We start from the raw sequence: 22,903 nt of genomic DNA, 5'->3' as shown, positions 1-22,903 counted from the left end.
TGTCTGAATGAAATAATGCTGCCTAAGTATATATATATATATTTTTTTTCTCTCTGTTCTGCTGTTCTGTCTAACCTTGTTATTATTTACTATTGATTAGTAGTCTAGGGCATAATATAATGATTTATTTGTTGGTGTTCCTGTGCTTATGTGAGGAGGCTACAGCTTAGTTTTGCCCTGTTATTTATTTTGGGTTTATGTTTTTTATTAGTAGTGAATCCTTTAGCCTCAGATTGCCTTGGTTTCTTTCTGTAACTAATATTTTTGTTTGTATGTCTTTGTTGGAGTTGTGATTGTTAGATAGATGTTTATAAAAAGAGGACACCTTGGTCATAATGTGTTCCTTTATGAATATGTGCAATGGCCTAATTGTGCTGCCGATGTAGAACTCCCTGCATACTGTACATTGTATTTGATGTACTCAATAGGTGCTTTTACATAATTCTATATTATTGATGGGGCAATTTGGTAGTTGCAGGGATCATGTCGGTTAGTTTTCTAGTTTTTGATAAGTGTTGTCTGTTGGTTTGGAGTGTGTTGTGGATGGTTAACGTTATTGAACAAAGAAAAAAAAAAAAAAACCTTGAACAAAGAAAAAAAAAAAAAAACCTTGAACAAAGAAAAAAAAAAAAAACCTTGAACAAAGAAAAAAAAAAAAACCTTGAACAAAGAAAAAAAAAAAACCTTGAACAAAGAAAAAAAAAAACCTTGAACAAAGAAAAAAAAAAAACCTTGAACAAAGAAAAAAAAAAAACCTTGAACAAAGAAAAAAAAAAAACCTTGAACAAAGAAAAAAAAAAAACCTTGAACAAAGAAAAAAAAAAAACCTTGAACAAAGAAAAAAAAAAAACCTTGAACAAAGAAAAAAAAAAAAACCTTGAACAAAGAAAAAAAAACCCTTGAAGAAAAAAAAAAACCTTGAACAAAGAAAAAAAACCTTGAACAAAGAAAAAAAAACCTTGAACAAAGAAAAAAAAAACCTTGAACAAAGAAAAAAAAAACCTTGAACAAAGAAAAAAAAAAAACCTTGAACAAAGAAAAAAAAAAAAACCTTGAACAAAGAAAAAAAAAAACCTTGAACAAAGAAAAAAAAAAACCTTGAACAAAGAAAAAAAAAAACCTTGAACAAAGAAAAAAAAAAAAACCTTGAACAAAGAAAAAAAAAACCTTGAACAAAGAGAAAAAAAAAAAACCTTGAACAAAGAGAAAAAAAAAAACCTTGAACAAAGAGAAAAAAAAAAACCTTGAACAAAGAGAAAGAAAAAAAAAACCTTGAACAAAGAGAAAGAAAAAAAAAACCTTGAACAAAGAAAAAAAAAAACCTTGAACAAAGAAAAAAAAAAACCTTGAACAAAGAAAAAAAAAAAACCTTGAACAAAGAAAAAAAAAAAACCTTGAACAAAGAAAAAAAAAAAACCTTGAACAAAGAAAAAAAAAACCTTGAACAAAGAAAAAAAAAACCTTGAACAAAGAAAAAAAAAACCTTGAACAAAGAAAAAAAAAACCTTGAACAAAGAAAAAAAAAACCTTGAACCAAAAAAAAAAAAAACCTTGAACCAAAAAAAAAAAAAAACCTTGAACAAAGAAAAAAAAAAACCTTGAACAAAGAAAAAAAAAAAACCTTGAACAAAGAAAAAAAAAAATTGAGATAAAAAACTGGAAAAAACAGCAATTAACAAACATAATTAGACAACACTGAGATAATTACTCTCTTTTTTTACTGAAAAGATTTTTTAAATGTTAGTATTTTAAAGCAGCTCTGAAAGAAACGTCCTTACTTTCACAGATTTCGCCCAAGGGTTCCATCGTTTCCATAGCAACCACCATCCGGAGAGTTCATCACCGTAATTTGTAAGTTCGATTTCATCTTGACTGCCAACATCAACTGCAAATATTGATTGGGCCCCCTTCGCACGCATCACATCAGCTGAACAAATAAAGAATCAAAAATCCATGAATTGACGACAAAGTTGATCAAATAAAAAACGAAAAAGGTAAAAAACATGATCAAAAGGTACAATTTTATATTCGCATTATTGATTGATTGGACAATTCCAATATTCTCTCCTGATTCCGATACAATTACAGAATTCTACGTACTTAAATTTTTTGAGATGAGGATTGATTATTCACATTTTTTAGACGTTTGGAATTACTTTTCAGGCTTCGCTGGAATCTTTCTCCCAAATGCTGGAATCTTTTTCTCCCAAACGCTGGAATCTTTCTCCCAAACGCTGGGATCTTTCTCCCAAACGCTGGGATCTTTCTCCCAAACGCTGGAATCTTTCTCCCAAACGCTGGAATCTTTCTCCCAAAAGCTGGAATCTTTCTCCCAAAAGCTGGAATCTTTCTCCCAAAAGCTGGAATCTTAACGGAATTTCTAACATGACTAGGTATAAATCCTAAATAATTCCCAATTGCATTTTGAGTCTTGTCCGCACTGAGGATTGAACCTTCAGCCTTTAGAAGAGTGTAACTTTACAACTGAATTTTTATGAGTTCAACAAGAAAATTCCCCGAGTTCGACAAGATACACCTGAAGGAGGGCAGAGGTTACATCAACCAAAACGTTGTGTAAACAACACTCAAGATGAGAACAGTAGTTCGAAGAATCCAAATAATATGAATTCAGAGGTGGAATCGAACCCAAGACGCCCAGTTACAAGACCGGAGTGGTCTTGGCGTCACACCCCATAGAAGTAGACTCACCCGCTTGCATGAGAGGCGAGAGCGGGCTACTTAAACAAGACATTCCCGCCAACAAGTGTGTTTCCAAATATACGTCATCTTGCCGACAATTTACAGCCGATTCTTTTCTAAATTCTTTATTCCAATACAATTACGAATTCTGTTCTCAATTCCTGACGCTTATCCAATAATCAATTTCGATTTTTTTTTTTTTTAATTGTTAAATATAATTTTCTTTTTCAGATTATCGTAAAAAGTCACATAATATATGCATATATTGTCGCAAACTTAAAAATACATTTGTGGAAATTTTTAATTTAAATTCACATCTTAAATTTGACAAAAAATACAGAAGGTTGGAAGTTATATTGGTTGAAACGCTGTTTAGGATAACAGATGGGAAAATCAGACTGAATAATCAAAATTAATTCATCTAGTCTGGTGAAGTATCCATCACTCAGAGAAGAAGCACAATTCCTCATATATACCAGTATGGAGTCGCGATACTGAGGATATCTTATTTGGCCAATGAGTATTATGCTATTTCGAATATTTGAGTAGTGTTTACTTGTATGGAAAGTATCCTCATGCCAGATTACCCTGACAAACTTTATAGAGAGAGATCGAGGACATGGTCTAGTAGGTATTCAAGTTCTCTTTTTTTTTTTTTCAAGTTTTTCTTTATGACCTTTTCCTAAGGTCACAATATTATGTTACAAGGTGCCTTAAATAAGTTTCCAGACTTTTTTTGTACATGGCATTTAAAATTGTCATAGATGCTTGAAAATTCAGTATGTTATTGCTATACATACTATGAGATGATTGACAAATTTTTTATGATTTCAGATTCAAATGAACAGCTATAGTGGGAATTGGAATACACTCTACTAACGCCTGATTATTACAGCTGGTGAATTTCAAAAATGCAATCTGGACGCGAGGACAGTTTAGAAAAATTATATGCAATAAAATTGTTTTAAACTTGGAAAAAATGCCACAGGAACTTATGGAATGCTTCAGACTGCTTTTGGACCATCTTGCATGAATTGAGCATCAGTTTAAGGGTGGCATAAGAGATTCAAGGAAGGCAGGGAGTCTGTGAGGGATGTTTTTTGTACACTTAAGAAGCTTCAACCTTACTAAAAAATAAAGAGGGTTGGGGTAGGTGAGAAGGTAAATATGGGAGAAAAAGGGAGAGAGAATGTGACGAGGAGAAAAAAGAAGGAAAAAGGTGAAGAAGAAGGCTAAAGAAAGGAAGTGAGTGAAGGAGATCAATGAAGAAGAGGGGAAGAGAAGGAGAAAATGTGACTTGAGAAGATGAAGAGGGAAAAAGATTAAGAAGAAAGAGGGGGGTGGAGAAAAAGAGAGAATGTAAGTGAAGGAGGAGGAGGAGGAGGGGGGAGGAGGAGGAGGAGGAGGAAGCAGTATAAGAAGGTGAAAAGAAAGAAAGAGATTTTGACTTGAGAAGAAAAGGAAGAGGGGAAAAAAAAAAAAAGAAAAAAGATAGAAACGACTTACCTGGCAAGTTGTTGACATAGCCACCATCCAATAATAAATGACCGTCAACTGGATCACAAAGAGGTGGGAGGTACCCTGATAGCGACATACTGGCACGGACATAACGCCATAAAGACCCTGCATTAAGAGAAACACACGTCATCAGATTCAGCAGCAAATATAAACAGGATATCTTCAGACAATAATCACTTCGATTGATTGGTTGATTGGCTTTACGGCATATCAACCTATGTGGTCATTTAATGACCGAGTCTTTTTTCGTTTTTAGTCACGTTTGTAGACACACTTCTGGCGTCATAAACAAAGAGTTCTCAATATAGGATTCTGTGGGTCTGGAGTTGGAAGTCAGTTGGTCAGGAGTTGAAGAGTTAGAGTCAGTTGGAGAGGAGAGCCCCTTAGAAGTGAAGGGAGGAAAAATAAACCATGTAAATCAAATTTTGAATTCCTGACGTCACCAATCGGTCGATTGAATAAAGAACCAACTATGTTGTAACCGTTCGTCTCGTGTCGTCATTCCTTACATCATCTTGTAACGGACCTTGTGTAACCTCTTCTAAGTATTATGTGTCCTCCCCACCATCATCATAAGTAAAGTATCTCCTCCCCCTCCTCTCTACACGTGTCAAAGAACCATTATAAATATCTTTCCCATTAGAAGTATCATCACCATCGTAATTCATGTTATATGTACCCCGTTACATATGTCCCCAATATGAGTCCCCATTAATATGGTTGACTGACTGGTTTTACGGAAGATCAACCTATGTGGTCATTTAATGCCAGAGTCTTTTTTTTTTATATATACATTAATAGTTATAAGTTTTATGTACGTATCTGGTGTTCAGTGTCTACGTTTGTATAGTTAGATAAGGTATTGATTTTTTTCGTTTTTTTTTAATTTTGTTGAGTAACCCTGTTATCTTCAGATACTTGAGAAGGGTAGTTGGGTCTACATGTCTTTACAGTTTTTTCATTATATAGATTCAGTCGGTTTGCTTTCAAGTCTTTGCATCTTGTTAACATATGATTGACGGCGTATGGTTCCTGGCAGGGTATGCAGAATGGGACTTCTTTTTTGATAAGGTAGGACTTGTTATTATAACTTCCTCCTTTCTGGTCATTCTTTTGTTTGGTTTCTGTTTTCCTGTGGTTTCCTTGATTTGGTATAGCTTGTTTTTAGTAATCACTTAGAAACCAAGTTGTTAATTTTTTTTATTCACAACAACCATGGAAGGCAGTAATTACTGGAGATAAGTTATGAGACTTAGCATTCCTACCTCATCGCAGTTAATCACCTTACGAAAACCAGAGGATGAGTCGGCCACAACGTGGTGAAACAACAAATATGAAGATGAGCCTCATCATAGACTCGTCAGATGAGCCTCATCATAGACTCGTCAGATGAGCCTCATCATAGACTCGTCAGATGAGCCTCATCATAGACTCGTCAGATGAGCCTCATCATAGACTCGTCAGATGAGCCTCATCATAGACTCGTCAGATGAGCCTCATCATAGACTCGTCAGATGAGCCTCATCATAGACTCGTCAGATGAGCCTCATCATAGACTCGTCAGATGAGCCTCATCATAGACTCGTCAGATGAGCCTCATCATAGACTCGTCAGATGAGCCTCATCATAGACTCGTCAGATGAGCCTCATCATAGACTCGTCAGATGAGCCTCATCATAGACTCGTCAGATGAGCCTCATCATAGACTCGTCAGATGAGCCTCATCATAGACTCGTCAGATGAGCCTCATCATAGACTCGTCAGATGAGCCTCATCATAGACTCGTCAGATGAGCCTCATCATAGACTCGTCAGATGAGCCTCATCATAGACTCGTCAGATGAGCCTCATCATAGACTCGTCAGATGAGCCTCATCATAGACTCGTCAGATGAGCCTCATCATAGACTCGTCAGATGAGCCTCATCATAGACTCGTCAGATGAGCCTCATCATAGACTCGTCAGATGAGCCTCATCATAGACTCGTCAGATGAGCCTCATCATAGACTCGTCAGATGAGCCTCATCATAGACTCGTCAGATGAGCCTCATCATAGACTCGTCAGATGAGCCTCATCATAGACTCGTCAGATGAGCCTCATCATAGACTCGTCAGATGAGCCTCATCATAGACTCGTCAGATGAGCCTCATCATAGACTCGTCAGATGAGCCTCATCATAGACTCGTCAGATGAGCCTCATCATAGACTCGTCAGATGAGCCTCATCATAGACTCGTCAGATGAGCCTCATCATAGACTCGTCAGATGAGCCTCATCATAGACTCGTCAGATGAGCCTCATCATAGACTCGTCAGATGAGCCTCATCATAGACTCGTCAGATGAGCCTCATCATAGACTCGTCAGATGAGCCTCATCATAGACTCGTCAGATGAGCCTCATCATAGACTCGTCAGATGAGCCTCATCATAGACTCATCAGATGAGCCTCATCATAGACTCATCAGATGAGCCTCATCATAGACTCATCAGATGAGCCTCATCATAGACTCATCAGATGAGCCTCATCATAGACTCATCAGATGAGCCTCATCATAGACTCATCAGATGAGCCTCATCATAGACTCATCAGATGAGCCTCATCATAGACTCATCAGATTAGCCTCATCATAGACTCATCAGATTAGCCTCATCATAGATTCATCAGATTAGCCTCATCATAGGCTCATCAGATGAGCCTCATCATAGGCTCATCAGATGAGCCTCATCATAGACTCATCAGATGAGCCTCATCATAGACTCATCAGATGAGCCTCATCATAGACTCATCAGATGAGCCTCATCATAGACTCATCAGATGAGCCTCATCATAGACTCATCAGATGAGCCTCATCATAGACTCATCAGATGAGCCTCATCATAGACTCATCAGATTAGCCTCATCATAGATTCATCAGATTAGCCTTATCATAGACTCATCGGATGAGCCTCATCATAGACTCATCAGATTAGCCTCATCATAGATTCATCAGATTAGCCTTATCATAGACTCATCTTCATAGTTGGCCAGATGAATAGTTGGCTGCAACGTGGTGAAACAACAACAATTATGAAGATGAGGATAACAGTTTGCAAAAAAGAATGATGGCACAAATTACGAAGACCTCATCTCAAAGGATTCCAAAAATAAACAAAAATAAAAGCAAGTGGTCTTCCTCGTCAATTATTCAAATGCTAACACCACAACAATAACCAAACATGCAATAAAAATGGTTTACTCATGGGTCTATCATACGAGTAGTATTTGCTGCATTCAAAATGCGTTTGTCCAGTCTATATAATTAACATCTTGTTGCTGATACAAGATATATACACACAAACAGCAAAGTAAAATCACAACACAGTTGATCTATAAAAAATAATTTTTTTCCACATCAACAAATCAGTTTTTTTTATTATAAATTATTACTGGTATTTTGACTTTTCTGAAAGGCGCGTGAGGTGAGGGGGCGTGGTTGTGTCGGATGTCGGGTGGTGACAGCCTCCCTTCTCTTTCTTTCTCTTTGTGACAATTTATTTATATAAACATTCTTTTCCTATTGGAATGTTTAATATTTGTCTCTTGTTTCAATACTTTGACCGATATCCTCTCATATTTCTGGGTCAAATTATGCATTCCATTAGACAATGGTGGAAAATCCTGTATTCCTCACAGAAATCTGTGTGTATGAGCAACCCATTGAATGTTTTTCTTAAAGTAGCCTGCCAGTATCTAACAGTAGGTAATAAAGTCTGCGACAGTCTTACACTGATGCATATCTTTGTCTCCCCATTCAGGGCATCTCTGTGTCCCAAGGGAAAGTAGCCCACCGGTCTCCGTGGTAACCAGTGTTGTTTTCCCTTATTCCCCTACATTAAATTTGAGACTCTTTTGGATCCTATCTAAGAATAAGAGACTAATGGAAGATGCAGCAGACCAGATGTTGCATCAATACTCCATAAATGGGCGAATTGTGGCATAGTAAAAATATAGGATGCTCTCTAGTGCGAGTAACTTTTTCTTCTACGGTAATTTTATTTATAGCAGCTACCACTACTTTTCTCCCCTTAAAACAAAAATTATAAAATTAAATTATAAACGAGAACAAAAATAGATGGAGATTTCAATCTCCCCCACCCCGGGGTAGTTTTGTGAAAGTATGGAATCCATAAATCTGGAACCACGAATGGCAGCCTTGAATAGCCGTACCTGGTCAACCAGTGTTCGTGACATGATGAGCTTGTTGCAAAGAGCCAGCTCAACCAACCTAGATTGAATGTTGCAATCATGATCATGACCGAGGTGTAGGGGAGGGTGGCACTCCATTTCCATTATTACTCCACTTGTCCTTGATCTTCCCCTCATTATGCTGAATGTTTAACAAAGGGGGGCATTAAGTACCATTTTTTTTTTTAAGTTTTTGGTATGACTCCACTGAGAATTGAACCTTGATCTATCAACCCATTAATGAACACTTTTACTATTATGACAAATAGGGCTACAGTTAAACCTACCCAAAACTTGAACTCAACCCCATCGTATACTTCTGCAAACTCGACTTCTTTTATATTCCTATTTTCATAATCGTTTTTTCACACCATTCTTTTGTATAATTTGAATTCTTCGGACTACTGTTCACATCTTGAGTGTCATTTTCACAACGTTTCAGTCTATGTAACCTCCGAACTTCTTCAGGCGTATCCCATCGAACTCAGGAATCTGGTCGGAACCCTTTATTTACTTTACAAAGGGTAGTGTGCTCTCGTTCTGTCAGCCATGACTGGATAGAGGTTCTAAATAATTTGTGAATGTATCTTTTGATCGCCCACACTGTGCGACAAGATACACCTGAAGAAGGTCAGAGGTTACAGTGACCAAAACGTTATGAAAATGACACTCAAGACGAGAACAGTAGTCTGAAGAATCCAAATAATAATGAATAACCAATCCTCATTCTTTTGTGTTGATGAAACCGTTACATATTAGGATCCAATGTCGGTGACGCTTAAGGTATGAATTTTGATAGAGGTCACACTGATAACTGGGATAATCCCTACTATTACTATTACGTGCCTAGAAAATGGTGCAATCAGTATTAAACCTGACATGGTGATACAGGACAAGAAGGAGAAAGAAGCAACCTTGGTAGAAGTTAGTGTCCCCAATGAAGCTGGAATCAACAGAGTGGAAAGGGAAAAGATATCAAAATACTAAGGTCTTATGTACGACATGAAAAGAAATCTCTATCATCCCAGTAATTATAGGAGCAAATGAACTCATGAAAAAGGAACTTCAAAAACTACCTGGCGAATATACCCGGTGAATCAAGTGCAAAAGAGAGACAAACAATTGCAATTAAAGAGACGGTTAGAATCTTAAAAAGATCCCTTGGTTGAAATGTATGAGATAGAAGTGATGCCAGATCCCCAGCTAAAAAAAAAAAAAAAAAAAAATTGTAGAGTTAAATGAAAAACAGGTAACGTAAAGTTGCAGGGGGTAATGGTCAAACACCGTCGACCAAAACAATGACGAATGATGTCATGTTTTCAAGTGAAGAGAAAACTTAGGTTTTTAGGTTGGTCTCTCTGAGAAGCTGTGCGAACGAGACTCAGCCATTAATGCAGAAGCAAATCTTGCATCAATGTCTGTCTGTCTGTCTGCGCCACTTGTTTCCATCGGGTTAAAAAGTATCACAAAAACTCACCTGTAGTGTGTACACGCATTGATGAGGAAGAAATGTCCGTGGTTACACAAAAGTATGGAATCCATAAATCTTCGATTTGTCTATCTTGGAATACATTCACCAAACTTTTGTTAAAGGCGCTTCCTGAAAGAACAAAAAAAAAAAAAAAATTGAATACCATTACGACCCCAGTGACAAGCCCTGATAATTTCCAGATAAAAGGGCTTCATTTAAAAGACAATTTTACGTACTAAGGACCCTACATCTTTAGCTATTAAGATAGCTAGTGTGAATTTTGACAAAGGTCACACTGAGTACATGTCAGGATAACTTAATCTGCAAAACAAAAAATGATTCCCAGAGACGAGTGATGTAAATTTGAGGTAGTGGGGATTTGGGCAGAGATCAAACACTGTAGACAAAACAGGAGTCAAACAATGGCACATTTTTTGAGCATGAGAAAACACATTGTTTCAGAGGAGTCTCACACGGGAAGCCATGCGAACGTGATACGGCCAAGAATGTAGAATAATCTTAAGCAAGTGTTACTGCGATGTCTGTCTGTCTGTGTCACCCATTTCAACAAGTTTGAGAATGAGTAAAAAGTTAGCTAAGATAACATTAGTCTTTCTTTCTCACCAAATAAAACCTTGAACAAAACGCGGCAAACGTCTCCTTGAATTTTTTTTTTTTTTATATTTATTCGATGCATTCCGTAACAAAACCTATCTAAGAACAGTCCCAGATATAGCAAGTATATTTGTATGTTGGTATGATTAATCAGAATCGGAATTGGGAAAATTTTTAACTTTTTGGGGTATCAGAATATGTATCAGAATTGTAAAAAAAATGGTGCCTATTTTCCAATTCTTTTTGCATGTAAAGAAGTGAAAGATGGCGACAAATAGGAATGGCACAGAAGAAGAAAAAAAAGGGCAATTTTCATTTTAAATATATACTTGAAAGGGAGATAACCTGATGGTCAACTGCAACGATCCCATATTTAAAGTAGATACAGGGAAACCTCCCACAAACGATATCAAAATACCAAGGTACATTAAGTATTTTTGTGTGAAATTTCATAAAAATCAACCCAGCCGTTTCTGCACTCATAGGGAATGAACTCACATAAAGTTCCTTTTATATAATACTAAAGATTATTCTTTGTTATCATCATAATCATTATTTACATTTCTAATTAATATTTATATGATTTTATAATTTTTAAAAATTTTCCTCTTCCCCCAAAAACGCCATCCATAGAATCAAAGCTTTTTTATTAGAACTGCACGCCTGTGGAATTGTCTTCCGTTTTCCTGCTTTCCGGCTGACTACAATATGGTTGTCTTCAAGTCTAACGTAAATAAGTTCTTGATGAGCCGTTCCATATAAGTTATCAAATTTAACAAATTTTCATTACTAACGATTATTATATTGTCCAATTTCTACTGTACAATCGTTAACCCTTATCCTTGAGTGGCCTCTTGGCCTTGATAATGTGTTGTTACCTATGAAAAAAAAAAAAAAAAAGTCTAATGTGAACAAGTTCTAATTGAATCGTCCCCCTAAGTAATCCAAGTTACAAAATTCCCACTGTTTACCATGCTAAAATCACAATGACTAATGTATACCTATTAACCCTTATCCTTGAGTGGCCTCTGGGCCTTGATAATGTGTTGATACCTATGAAAAAAAAAAAAAAAAAAAGAAAAAGTCCAATGTGAACAAGTTCTAATTGAATCGTCCCCCTAAGTAATCCAAGTTACAAAATTCCCACTGTTTACTATGCTAAAATCACAATGACTAATGTATACCTATTAACCCTTATCCTTGAGTGGCTTCTGGGCCTTGATAAGTGGTGACACCCATGTAAAAAAAAAAAAAAAAAAAAAAAATCATTAATAAAACTCAAACAGCTAGACTTTGGTATTCCCTTCCTGTTACCTGCTTCCCTGACTCTACTGATATGCAGAAGTTCAAATGTGATGTAAATCAACATCTTGTTAATCTTTCTTAGTCTTAAATAGTAGCCCCTTATATCCATTGGTTGGTTGGTTGGTTGGTTGTTTTTGTTTTACAGCATATCAACCCTTTTCAGGTTATTTAATGCGGAATCCAGTGATTTCGAAGAAAAAGTTTTTAATAGAATGTATTTGGGGTTTTTTTTTTTTTTTTCAAGTTAGTTTCTATTCAACCCATAGTTGGGACCCTAATAGGTACTACCACTCCAGGTCAGAGTGGACCTGGGAGCAATGGCTGTTAAGGAGTGGCTCCACACTCCTATAAAGCCGCAAGCTGGGGCCTCTCCATTGGGCATAGTTTAAGGTCATATCCAGGATCACCTCATGTTCAAGGGTTAGGGTTAGGGGTGAACATGAGTAAAAAAAAAAAAACCCAACTCATTTCAGATGTTGATAAACTTTTTCTTCTTTTTTTTTTTTGACAACTTGTTCAGTTATCGATCATGGATAAATTGCTTGCATACTCCTTTGCCTATTAGTCAGGCGCAGAGACACTATCACAGTTATTCGACAAAACACTTAGTGGTAGATCTTGTTTCTTGTCTAGGGCAATGAATGCCGTTTTCCCCACTCACGACACACCCCACCCCTCAAAACTGGACACTTGGGAGTGCTTGAGTACCACACATGCCTGTGCAATTAGATTGAATTGATCTTCTTCTGATGGGTTGAGGGTACCAGATTGACAGTTCCTGGCTGCTGTTTCTGGCTGGTAGTACAGAATCCCTAACTCTTTGGTAGCACTTAGAGCGGCTGCTCCATCAACGGTTGTATAATATCGGGATGTTTGTAGTGCCATGTCACACATGGAAAGGGACACTGCACTCATCCCCGATGGGCTTTCCTGAGGCCACAGTCCTAGTTGAAGAAAGGTCAGCTGATGGTCTACTTGTGTTGCATGTCTGATACCCTGCATAACCTCTTGTTCAGCTCCCCCTTACCTAACTGAAACTCTTTAAAAACATGATGACAGTACAATCTAAAAATAAGCTTAAACCAGGCCTAGGGACAAACAAATCCAACTTGCCTCCTCCCTTGAGGCTTGCATTCACAAACATCTGTGGGCTTAGAACTAATTTAGCTGATGTTGAAGCATTTCTCCTAAAAAATACCCCGGATATCTTAGCACTAAGTGAGACTAACCTACACTCCTCTATCACCTCTAACTACTTTAACATGCCTGGCTATCTGCCACTCTGCTGTAAGGACTCTGGCAGACATATGCACGGACTTGGAGTCTACATTCGTAACACCCTCCCCTTGACTAGAGAAAGAAACCTAAAATCAGACGATGAAGACTTTATGTGCTTTAGACTAAACATACAACATAACATTAGCTACTTTTATTTTCTCTACCGCTCTCCCTCAACCCAGGACTACACGATAATAAACAAAGTCTCTGACAGCATAGGCACAGCACTCTCCCATTTCCCTGACCAGCAAGAACAACACACAAGTTCTAGATCTGTTTCTGACCACAGTTCCAGATGATTGTATAACAAATGGTGACAGTCTACTTGGGAACGCTGATCATGCAGTGATAATGGTCGAAATCACCCTAAACTTTGGACCCGAAACTGAAGAGCCAGTGCTCAAAACAACGAGATATTATAAAAAGGCTGACTGGGAAGCCATCAGAGATCTTATCAGAGATGCCCCATGGGGATATATTTTTTCTCTTTCTGCTGAACAGTGTGCAAACGAGACCACTGAATGGTTCAAAACTGCAATCGAAGCGCATGTTCCCATGCGGAAATTTTATAGCAAGTCCCACTCTCCCCAATGGTTTACTTCGACTTGTGCAACTGCCATTGCTCAAAGGCAGCATGCATATCACAGATTTAACCGACATAACTCCAGTTCAAACAGAAAGTATATAGAAGCTAGAAGTAACGTTAAGAAAGAAATAGCGACAGCTAAGAGAGAATTTACTGAAACCACTAAAAAACGCATCGAAGCACAAAATTAGGAACTCGTGACTTCTGGAAAATCTACAACAGTGTAGTAAATAATGGGCAATCAATAATTCCCCCACTAACCAACAATCACGAGGTTGTTTGCTCAGCAACTGACAAGGCTAATATGTTTGCCAGTCAGTTTGCCTCAAACTCCACACTGGACCCTTCCAACCACCCCCTGCCTGACTTTCCTTTGCGGACAGACACCACGCTAGACAATCTAAAAATCACCCCTGCTCAGGTGCATGCTATTATAATAAACCTTGACACTTCTAAAGCATATGGACCCGATCTCATTCCAGCTGTGCTATTAAAAAAGTGCTCAGTCGAAGTAGCTCCAGTTCTCTCCAACCCCTACAACAAATGCCTTAATGAATCTTGCTTTCCGGGCTGTTGGAAACTGCTTCTGTGGTACCAGTATTCAAGAATTCTGGCGAAAGAACTGACCCATTAAATTATCGCCCCATTAGCCTCCTCCCATTTTTCGCCAAAATATTTGAGACTATAATTAACCATGCTCTAGTAGTCGATTAACTTACTAATGCTAAACTTCTGACAATATGGATTTAGACAAACCCGTTCCACAGCAGACATCCTCACTGTAATCTCTGACCGTATATACCATTCACTAGAAAAAGCGGGGGAGAGCAGAGCGGTAGCTCTAGATATATCTAAGGCTTTTGACAGGGTATGGCATGAGGGTCTCCTCAGAAAAATTAGATCATACGGTATCACTGGTAGAATACTTAACATAATTAAATCCTTTTTAGATAAGAGAAAAATCCAGGTTGTCCTCAACGGACGTACATCTAAACAATATGATATAAATGTGGGAGTGCCTCAGGAGTCTATCCTTGGACCTCTATTGTTCCTAATATTCATTAATGACCTCCCCGATTAAATTGCCTCTGAGATGGGTATATATGCTGATGCCACCACACTCTATAACAGGCATGACAGGAAAACAAATGAACACATATCTAAAGAAATGGCAAAAACACTAGAGGATGATCTCCAATCTGTAGTGGAATGGGGACAAAAATGAATGGTCACATTCAATGCTGCCAAGACTAAACTGGTTTCCTTCAATAATTACAAGAAACCTTCTCTGCCACCAATAGCAATGGCCAGTAACTCTTTATCTGAGAGTACATCTTTCAAACTGCTTGGCCTAATGTTCACAGGAAACATGAGTTAGAACAATTACCTGTACCTCTATAAGGCCACCATTCGCCCATGTATGGAGTATTGCTATCACATTTGGGCTGGTGCATCTGCTGCTAGTCTCTCGCTCCTAGACAAGGTTCAAAAGAGAGTCGCCAATCTGATAGGCCCTGAACTGTCATCTAAGATTCAGCCTCTGTCCCATCGACGAAACGTTGCATCCCTCTGCCTGTTCTACAAGTATTTTAATGGTGAATGCTCTGGCGAACTGCAGACACTTGTGCCCCCACGACGTAGACACCCTCAACAAATCCGACAGGCAGCTAAATCCCACCCCGACACAGTAGAGATCCCTAGACGTAGAAGATCTTTCTACTCCAGTAGTTTCTTCCCCAGTACCGCTAGACACTGGAATTCCATTCCAGGTCCCTGCTTCCCCAACTGTACTGACATGCAGAAGTTCAAGTGTAACGTGAACAGACATCTTGCTGCCCAAATCCCAACATAGTACCCCAGTAGTTGTGCCCCTGATAGTAGCCCCCTACACCAAAGTAGTAATGTGCCTTGTTTGGGGTGAAAATATAATAAAAAAATAAAATAAAAATAAAAAAATTATGTTCGCGTTCGTTGTCATTCTTTAGGATTAGTTGATTAATTTGAACAGTGCTCGCCATATTCCGGCAGTTTACCTCTGGTTCCAGGCAAACCAAAGCCTACAGTTACATACGCCCGGTTCATAAACTGCACTAGTACCCAAAATTCATAATGATCGGTTAATTAGTTTAGGAATTAATTAGTCTTCTATAACTATAGAAGTAAACACATACATTATCCAAAACTAAAAAGTAAAATTAAAGAAACAAAAATGTCATATTCCAAAAATCAAAAATTGATCACGTAATTTTATTTTTCTAAAGAAAATAAGGTGAATGCGCACTGGGGGACCACCCTAGATCCAGACCACTCTTTAAGAAATTGATTACAGGGAGATTGAAAATAAGAAAATGCCTTTTAGAATCAATACCCCTAACTTCCCCATGTTAAGAACAGCTTTCGGAAAAAACACTCTTTGGAGGTTGGACAACCAGTGTACATTGAGAATCTTCGGATGGTCCCCCAGTGCATTTTCACTGAAAATAAAATCAACAACCAGTTAATGGGAATTCATAGGCATTACAACAAAAATTTACCATATATAAATTTTATAGTTATCTCCCTTTTGTTTCAAAATAGCAGGCAAGACGGTCACTCATGATTTTCTTTAAAGTTCTGAATTTTTTAGATAAGGGCTGACGGTTTATATTACTTGTATTGATCAGATGGATTTGTTAAAAAAAACGGGTTTGTATTACTGTACACATAGATTCGAAAAAGTTGTCAAAAAACAAATATATAGCAAATAAATGTTATCAAAGGCAAGATAAGTTACTTTTCTACCAAACTGGATATATTTTTTGTTTTTATTTTATGTAACATGTTTATTCAGCTCGAAAAACATACAGTGTTTACCGATGTATTCGGAAATTCAAGATGGAGTCTCACACCCTCTTTAACACCGTAAATTTGTGAAAAGATGTTATAAATAAAAAACTATGCAAAATACTATTAAAAACCCGCCGAATATATGTCAACCTATGTCACGGTAACATATATTGAGCGAGTTTTTAACAGCATTTTATCCGGTTTTTTATTTATAACACCTTTTCCCAAACTTACGGTGTTAAACAGAGAATCAGACGCCATCTTGAATGTTGCAATACATCGGTAAACACTGTATGGTTTTTTGAGCTGAATAAACATGTTACATTGAATAAAAACACAAAAAATATATCCAGTTTAGTAGAAAAGTCACTTATCTTGCCTTTGATAGCATTTGTTATATATTTGTTTTTTGACAACTTTTTCGAATCTATGTGTACAGTAATACAAACCCGATCAGACTATTGTTCTCATTTATTTGTGTGACATTTCAGTCGGATTGCCCTTCGACCATCTTCAGTCGTTGGTTGTTGCTTGGAAAAGAAAAGAGAAAAGTTACTGGCTCTGGAGAAATTTTCGTATTCTTGGAGTTAGTTTCTGTTTTTATGTTGTGATTTTGTATGTGTGCATAAAATTGGTTGACAAAGGGGAGGCAACTCTAATAAACGTCAACAGGGGATTATCTCCCTTCCCATGGATATTTTCGTATTTGAGTCCTGCATATGAAATATCTACAGAGCCACTGACTTTTCTTTCTTTTCCAAACAATAACCAGCATGCCTGAAGACAGTCGAAGGACAATCCAACCGAGATGTCGCACAAATAACACTCAAGATAAGAACAATAGTCCGATCAATACAAGTAATATGATTTTCTTTATAAAAATAAAACTACTTCATCAATGTATATGATTTTTGGAATATGATATTTTCTAAGCGTACATACATCATACAGATTTTTATTTTTTTAATATAGGGATAGTTCTGGACAAGCGGCCTATTTTTACTCACCTGTAAACATAGACGTCACTGGGTAAGTAAGATCTACAATTTTTTTCCATAGAGAAGTCATTTCCTGAAATTGAAAAGAATCTAAATTTAGAAACATACACTACAAATAATTAAATAAAAGACATGGATTTCCAAAAATAAAACCCCCTATTTTTTTTTTTTTTTCTATATTCCACTCAAGTGGATTAGAGGAGATTGCATGCAAATTGCATGGTTATGATGACTGAACATGCATTCATGATCTGAAATTTTCATCTCTGTTGCAGATATTGATAAGACAGCAACCTCTGTCAGGATGTGCATCAGGAGCAGAGATACGAGGGTAAATCAAAAAGTTTTAAGACAAGTGATATAAATTCAATCTAAATGAAAATAGAGCAACAAAACAAGGTTTAATTGCACTACTGATTACTTAACAACAAATTTGACAAGTTACAGCATTCTAAATCTTTTATTCTTTTTTTTTCAGATAATATTTTATAATATTAACTTTTTGACAGTCCAAAATGAGCCAATTTGAAGTTCGTGCAAACATTAAATTTCTAACAAAACTGGAATGGAAACCAACGGAAATCATTAAAGCTCTACAAAATGTTTATGGAGACTCGTCACCTTCTAGAGCTGTTGTTTATCGTTGGATCAGACGATTCAAGGATGGTAGGAATGATCTTCAAGATGACCAAAGAGAAGGTAGGCCTTCAACATCAAAAAATGCTCAAAACATCTAGCTTGTCAGGAATCTTGTTGAAGAAGATCGGAGAATAACAGTGAATGAGATTGCTAAGGAGCTTGACATTTCATTTGGGTCAACCTTTTCAATTCTGAAAGAAGATCTTGGTCTGAGTAAGCTTTCTGTTCGTTGGGTGCCTAAAGCGTTGCAGCAGAATCAGTTGAATCTGAGATCAGATCTTTCATTGGCTCTTCTGACTAGAATTGAAGCAAATGAGGCAAACTTTTTTGAACGGGTCATAACCGGTGATGAAACATGGATTTACCTGTACGATCCTGAAAGCAAAGTTCAGTCTAAACAATGGTTATCAAGAGGATCAGCAGGCTCTATCAAGTTCAAAGCAGAAAGGTCAGCTCAAAAAATAATGGCAACTGTTTTTGGGGATAAAGATGGAATCGTTTTATTAGATTTTCTTGAAGGACAGAAAACTATCACCGCAAGCTATTACGAAGGAGTTTTGAGAAAGCTGAAGACTTCATTGGCTAAGAAACGAGGAAAGCTCCATCGTCAAATTCTGTTCCATCATGACATCGCTCCAGCACACACGGCCAAGACTGTAAGAACAATTTTACGTGAGTTTCGCTGGGAAATCCTTTCACACCCTCCCTATAGTCCTGATTTAGCGCCTAGTGATTTCTTCCTATTTCCAAAACTGAAGGAACATTTGAAAGGAATAAGATTTCAATCCATAAATGAAGCAAAGAAAGAGGTTGTGACCTGGTTCACTAGACAAGTTCCAGAATTTTATGAAGAAGGAATTTATCGATGGAAACATCGCTTACAGAAGTGTATTGAGTTAGGCGAATACTATGTAGAAAAATAAAGTTTTCAACTTCCATAAATAAAGTTTTTCTTCAATTTGTCTCAGAACTTTTTGATTTACCCTCGTATGTTTATTTATGTAACAGTGCATTGAGAATACACATACATACATATACGGGTGTTTGGAGGTGTATGTTGAGCAAAAAAAAAAAAAAAAAGCGGTCAATTTTTTTTAACTTTGACCCCTATTATGACCCCTTAATATTTGTTTTGGGCTCAAATCAAGTTATTAAGTTAGATCCATATCCAAGGAACCTATATTTAAAATCTCAAGTGTTTAGATCCAAAATTGGCAGAGAAGTTTGGTAGAGTTCTCAACGGTCAAATCGTTGAACTTTGACCCCTTAACAGCTAAATTTCTGGCCGAAAACAGATTGCAAAGATTTTACGAAATCTCAGTACCTTGTATATCAAATTTTGAGTCTGTAGACTGAAAATTGACAGAGTTATTGCATAGGGAAATGTACATGGACTTCACTTTTATAGATATAAAGATATACAACGAAACAGTACTGTATGTGGAGGACTATTAAGCCCCCCCCTCTTTGGGTTAAAAACTTTGTAAATATACTTTCATCCGACGCATATTTAAGCAATTAAGTGAAGCGACGGGCAAGTGTAAATTTAATGGACACTTAAGGAGAAATATTTACGGGCACTGATTCATAGTCCAATGGTTAGAGCTGCCGACTGTCAACACACCAGTTGTAGGTTTGATCCATGACTGGGGAAAGGTGTATGTCTAGCCACACTGATGAGTTTTGATACAACGAAACGCTATAGCATGTGGATATTTATTAACACACGTGCACTCTGCAGAGTAACAACATCGAAAACAAAGATGGGCGCCCGTCCTACGTCACCAGTGTGAAATCTCATAAGTTTTCCCCTAAATCATGTTATATACATCAGAAGGGAGATTACTCTTACTAGACTTACATTTTTTTTTTTTTTTTGAAAACATTTAAATTTTTAAATTGTGTACACTAAAATATTTTAAGCAAAAGAAACACTAACTTATTTTTGGTAAAGAAAAGGTTTTGTTTACCATCTTAAAAAACGGTCTACATTTTCATAGAAAAAATAAATTTTCGGTACTTGTACAGTTTAATCAAGACATTAAAAAATGAAAATATTGAGAAAAAAAAAAAAAGTTTTGTTTAATTTGATCGAGTAGTTTTTTTGCGGGTTTTTTTACAGCAGGTAGCCATGTTTGGATTTTTAAAACATACTACGGGGAGATAACTCAGTCTAAAGCGCCAACATCCCCCCTCCCATCTTAAATAATAGCTTTTTCTTCCGAAAAGTCGATGGCTACTTTGGATCGGTATTATAACAAATTGTTTTTTTGTTGTAAAAAAAAAAAAAAAAAAAAAAAAAAAAATTTTTTTTAAATTTTAAGAAAAACAAATTTTAAGAAAAACAAATTTTAAGAAAAACAAATTTTAAGAAAAACAAATTTTAAGAAAAACAAATTTTAAGAAAAACAAATTTTAAGAAAAACAAATTTTAAGAAAAACAAATTTTAAGAAAAACAAATTTTAAGAAAAACAAATTTTAAGAAAAACAAATTTTAAGAAAAACAAATTTTAAGAAAAACAAATTTTAAGAAAAACAAATTTTAAGAAAAACAAATTTTAAGAAAAACAAAAATTAAAAAAAAACAAATTTAAACAAAAACTAAAAATTTAAAAAAAAAAAAAAATTTTTTTTAAAATTTAAAAAAAAAAATTAAAAATTAAAAGAAAAATTAAAAAATTAATTAAAAATAAATTTTAAAAATAAATTAAAAAATAAATTTTAAAAATAAATTAAAAAATAAATTAAAAAATAAATTAAAAAATAAATTTAAAAATAAATTTAAAAATAAATTTAAAAATAAATTTAAAAATAAATTTAAAAATAAATTTAAAAATAAATTTAAAAATAAATTTAAAAATAAATTTAAAAATAAATTTAAAAATAAATTTAAAAATAAATTAAATTAAAAAATAAATTTAAAAATAAATTAAAAAATAAATTTAAAAATAAATTTAAAAATAAATTTAAAAATAAATTTAAAAATAAATTTAAAAATAAATTTAAAAATAAATTTAAAAATAAATTTAAAAATAAATTTAAAAATAAATTTAAAAATAAATTTAAAAATAAATTTAAAAATAAATTAAAAAATAAATTAAAAAATAAATTAAAAAATAAATTAAAAAATAAATTAAAAAATAAATTAAAAAATAAATTAAAAAATAAATTAAAAAATAAATTAAAAAATAAATTAAAAAATAAATTAAAAAATAAATTAAAAAATAAATTAAAAAATAAATTAAAAAATAAATTAAAAAATAAATTAAAAAATAAATTAAAAAATAAATTAAAAAATAAATTAAAAAATAAATTAAAAAATAAATTAAAAAATAAATTAAAAAATAAATTAAAAAATAAATTAAAAAATAAATTAAAAAATAAATTAAAAAATAAATTAAAAAATAAATTAAAAAATTAAAAAATAAATTAAAAAATAAATTAAAAAATAAATTAAAAAATAAATTAAAAAATAAATTAAAAAATAAATTAAAAAATAAATTTAAAAATAAATTTAAAAATAAATTTAAAAATAAATTTAAAAATAAATTTAAAAATAAATTTAAAAATAAATTTAAAAATAAATTTAAAAATAAATTTAAAAATAAATTTAAAAATAAATTTAAAAATAAATTTAAAAATAAATTTAAAAATAAATTTAAAAATAAATTTAAAAATAAATTTAAAAAATTTTAAATTTTAAATTAAAAAAATTAAAAATAAAAAAAAATAAATAAAAAAATCAATAAATAAATTTAAAAAAAATAAAATAAAAAATTTTTTTTTAAAAATACTTTATTAAATCAAGTGAAAATGTTTGGGTTTTTTTCAGAGAACTTCCTTCCATAACTGATACATACAATATAACTTTTTTCGATATTTTCATTTTTTAATATCTTCATTAAACTGTACCAGTACCAAGTTTTCATTGGGCACCATCCATCATTTTACACAAACATGTTCAGGATATAGCAACAATAACGGACCCCTTATTCTGCATAAATACCAATGTTTTCTACGTTGGTCAATTTATTTGCAACCATTTTTCTTACCTTTGACCATTCTCGTGCTCTTTGGACCGATCTCGTTACGTCTTTTGACTCTGCCCAGATCGCTCCCATTATCGAGCCAATACTTGTACCTCCCACCATATCGATTGGAATGCCAGATTCACACATTGCTCGGATCATTCCCATGTGGGCAATTCCTCTGAATTGGAAAAAAAAAGGCATTTTACGAAAAATTAATTGGCATTCTTATTGAAATGATTAATTTGTATTATTTATACATTTATTTATTTGCGGATTATTATCCTCATCTTTCTAGTTGTTGTTTCATGACGTTTCGGCCAACTATTCCTCTGGCCTTCGTCAGGTGGTTAACCATGACTGGATATGAACGCTGAAATTCCTAACTGCATAGTCAGCAATTATTGCCTTCCATAGTTGTTGTCGTTTCAACACGTTTTGACCAATTAAGCCTCTAGCCAGCTTTGTGTTGGATTGAAACTGCTATCTTCAGACAATACTCATCTAGAACCATAGAGATTCAACGTCTCTATCCAATGCGCCAATGCAATTAGGAGATTCTTGTTGTGGTTATCACCTAACGAAGGCCAGAGGAATAGTTGGCTGAAACGTGAAACAACTGGAAGATGAGGATTATAGTCTGAAAAAAAAAAAAAAATGGATAAAAAAAATTATTAACTTTTAAACTTTTCTATCTGGAATGGAAGTTAAATT

General features: G+C 34.6%; 1 protein-coding gene across 1 annotated transcript in view; it reads right to left on the bottom strand.

Annotated features, from left to right (window-relative positions):
* Positions 1-22,903, bottom strand: part of LOC145268685 (patatin-like phospholipase domain-containing protein 6) — a gene marked incomplete in the record, with an annotated part of 200,392 nt that overhangs the window by 20,143 nt on the left and 157,346 nt on the right. The window contains 5 exon segments of the mRNA XM_080124191.1: positions 1,779-1,927; positions 4,207-4,323; positions 9,920-10,042; positions 17,531-17,594; positions 22,214-22,370. Of these exon segments, the coding sequence (XP_079980317.1) occupies positions 1,779-1,927; positions 4,207-4,323; positions 9,920-10,042; positions 17,531-17,594; positions 22,214-22,370 (610 nt within the window).

Source organism: Euprymna scolopes, chromosome 44, assembly GCF_053919585.1.
Source record: "Euprymna scolopes isolate OS-2025 chromosome 44, ASM5391958v1, whole genome shotgun sequence".
Taxonomy (NCBI): Eukaryota; Metazoa; Mollusca; class Cephalopoda; order Sepiida; family Sepiolidae; genus Euprymna; species Euprymna scolopes.
This window is presented reverse-complemented; position numbering and strand designations above follow the sequence as displayed.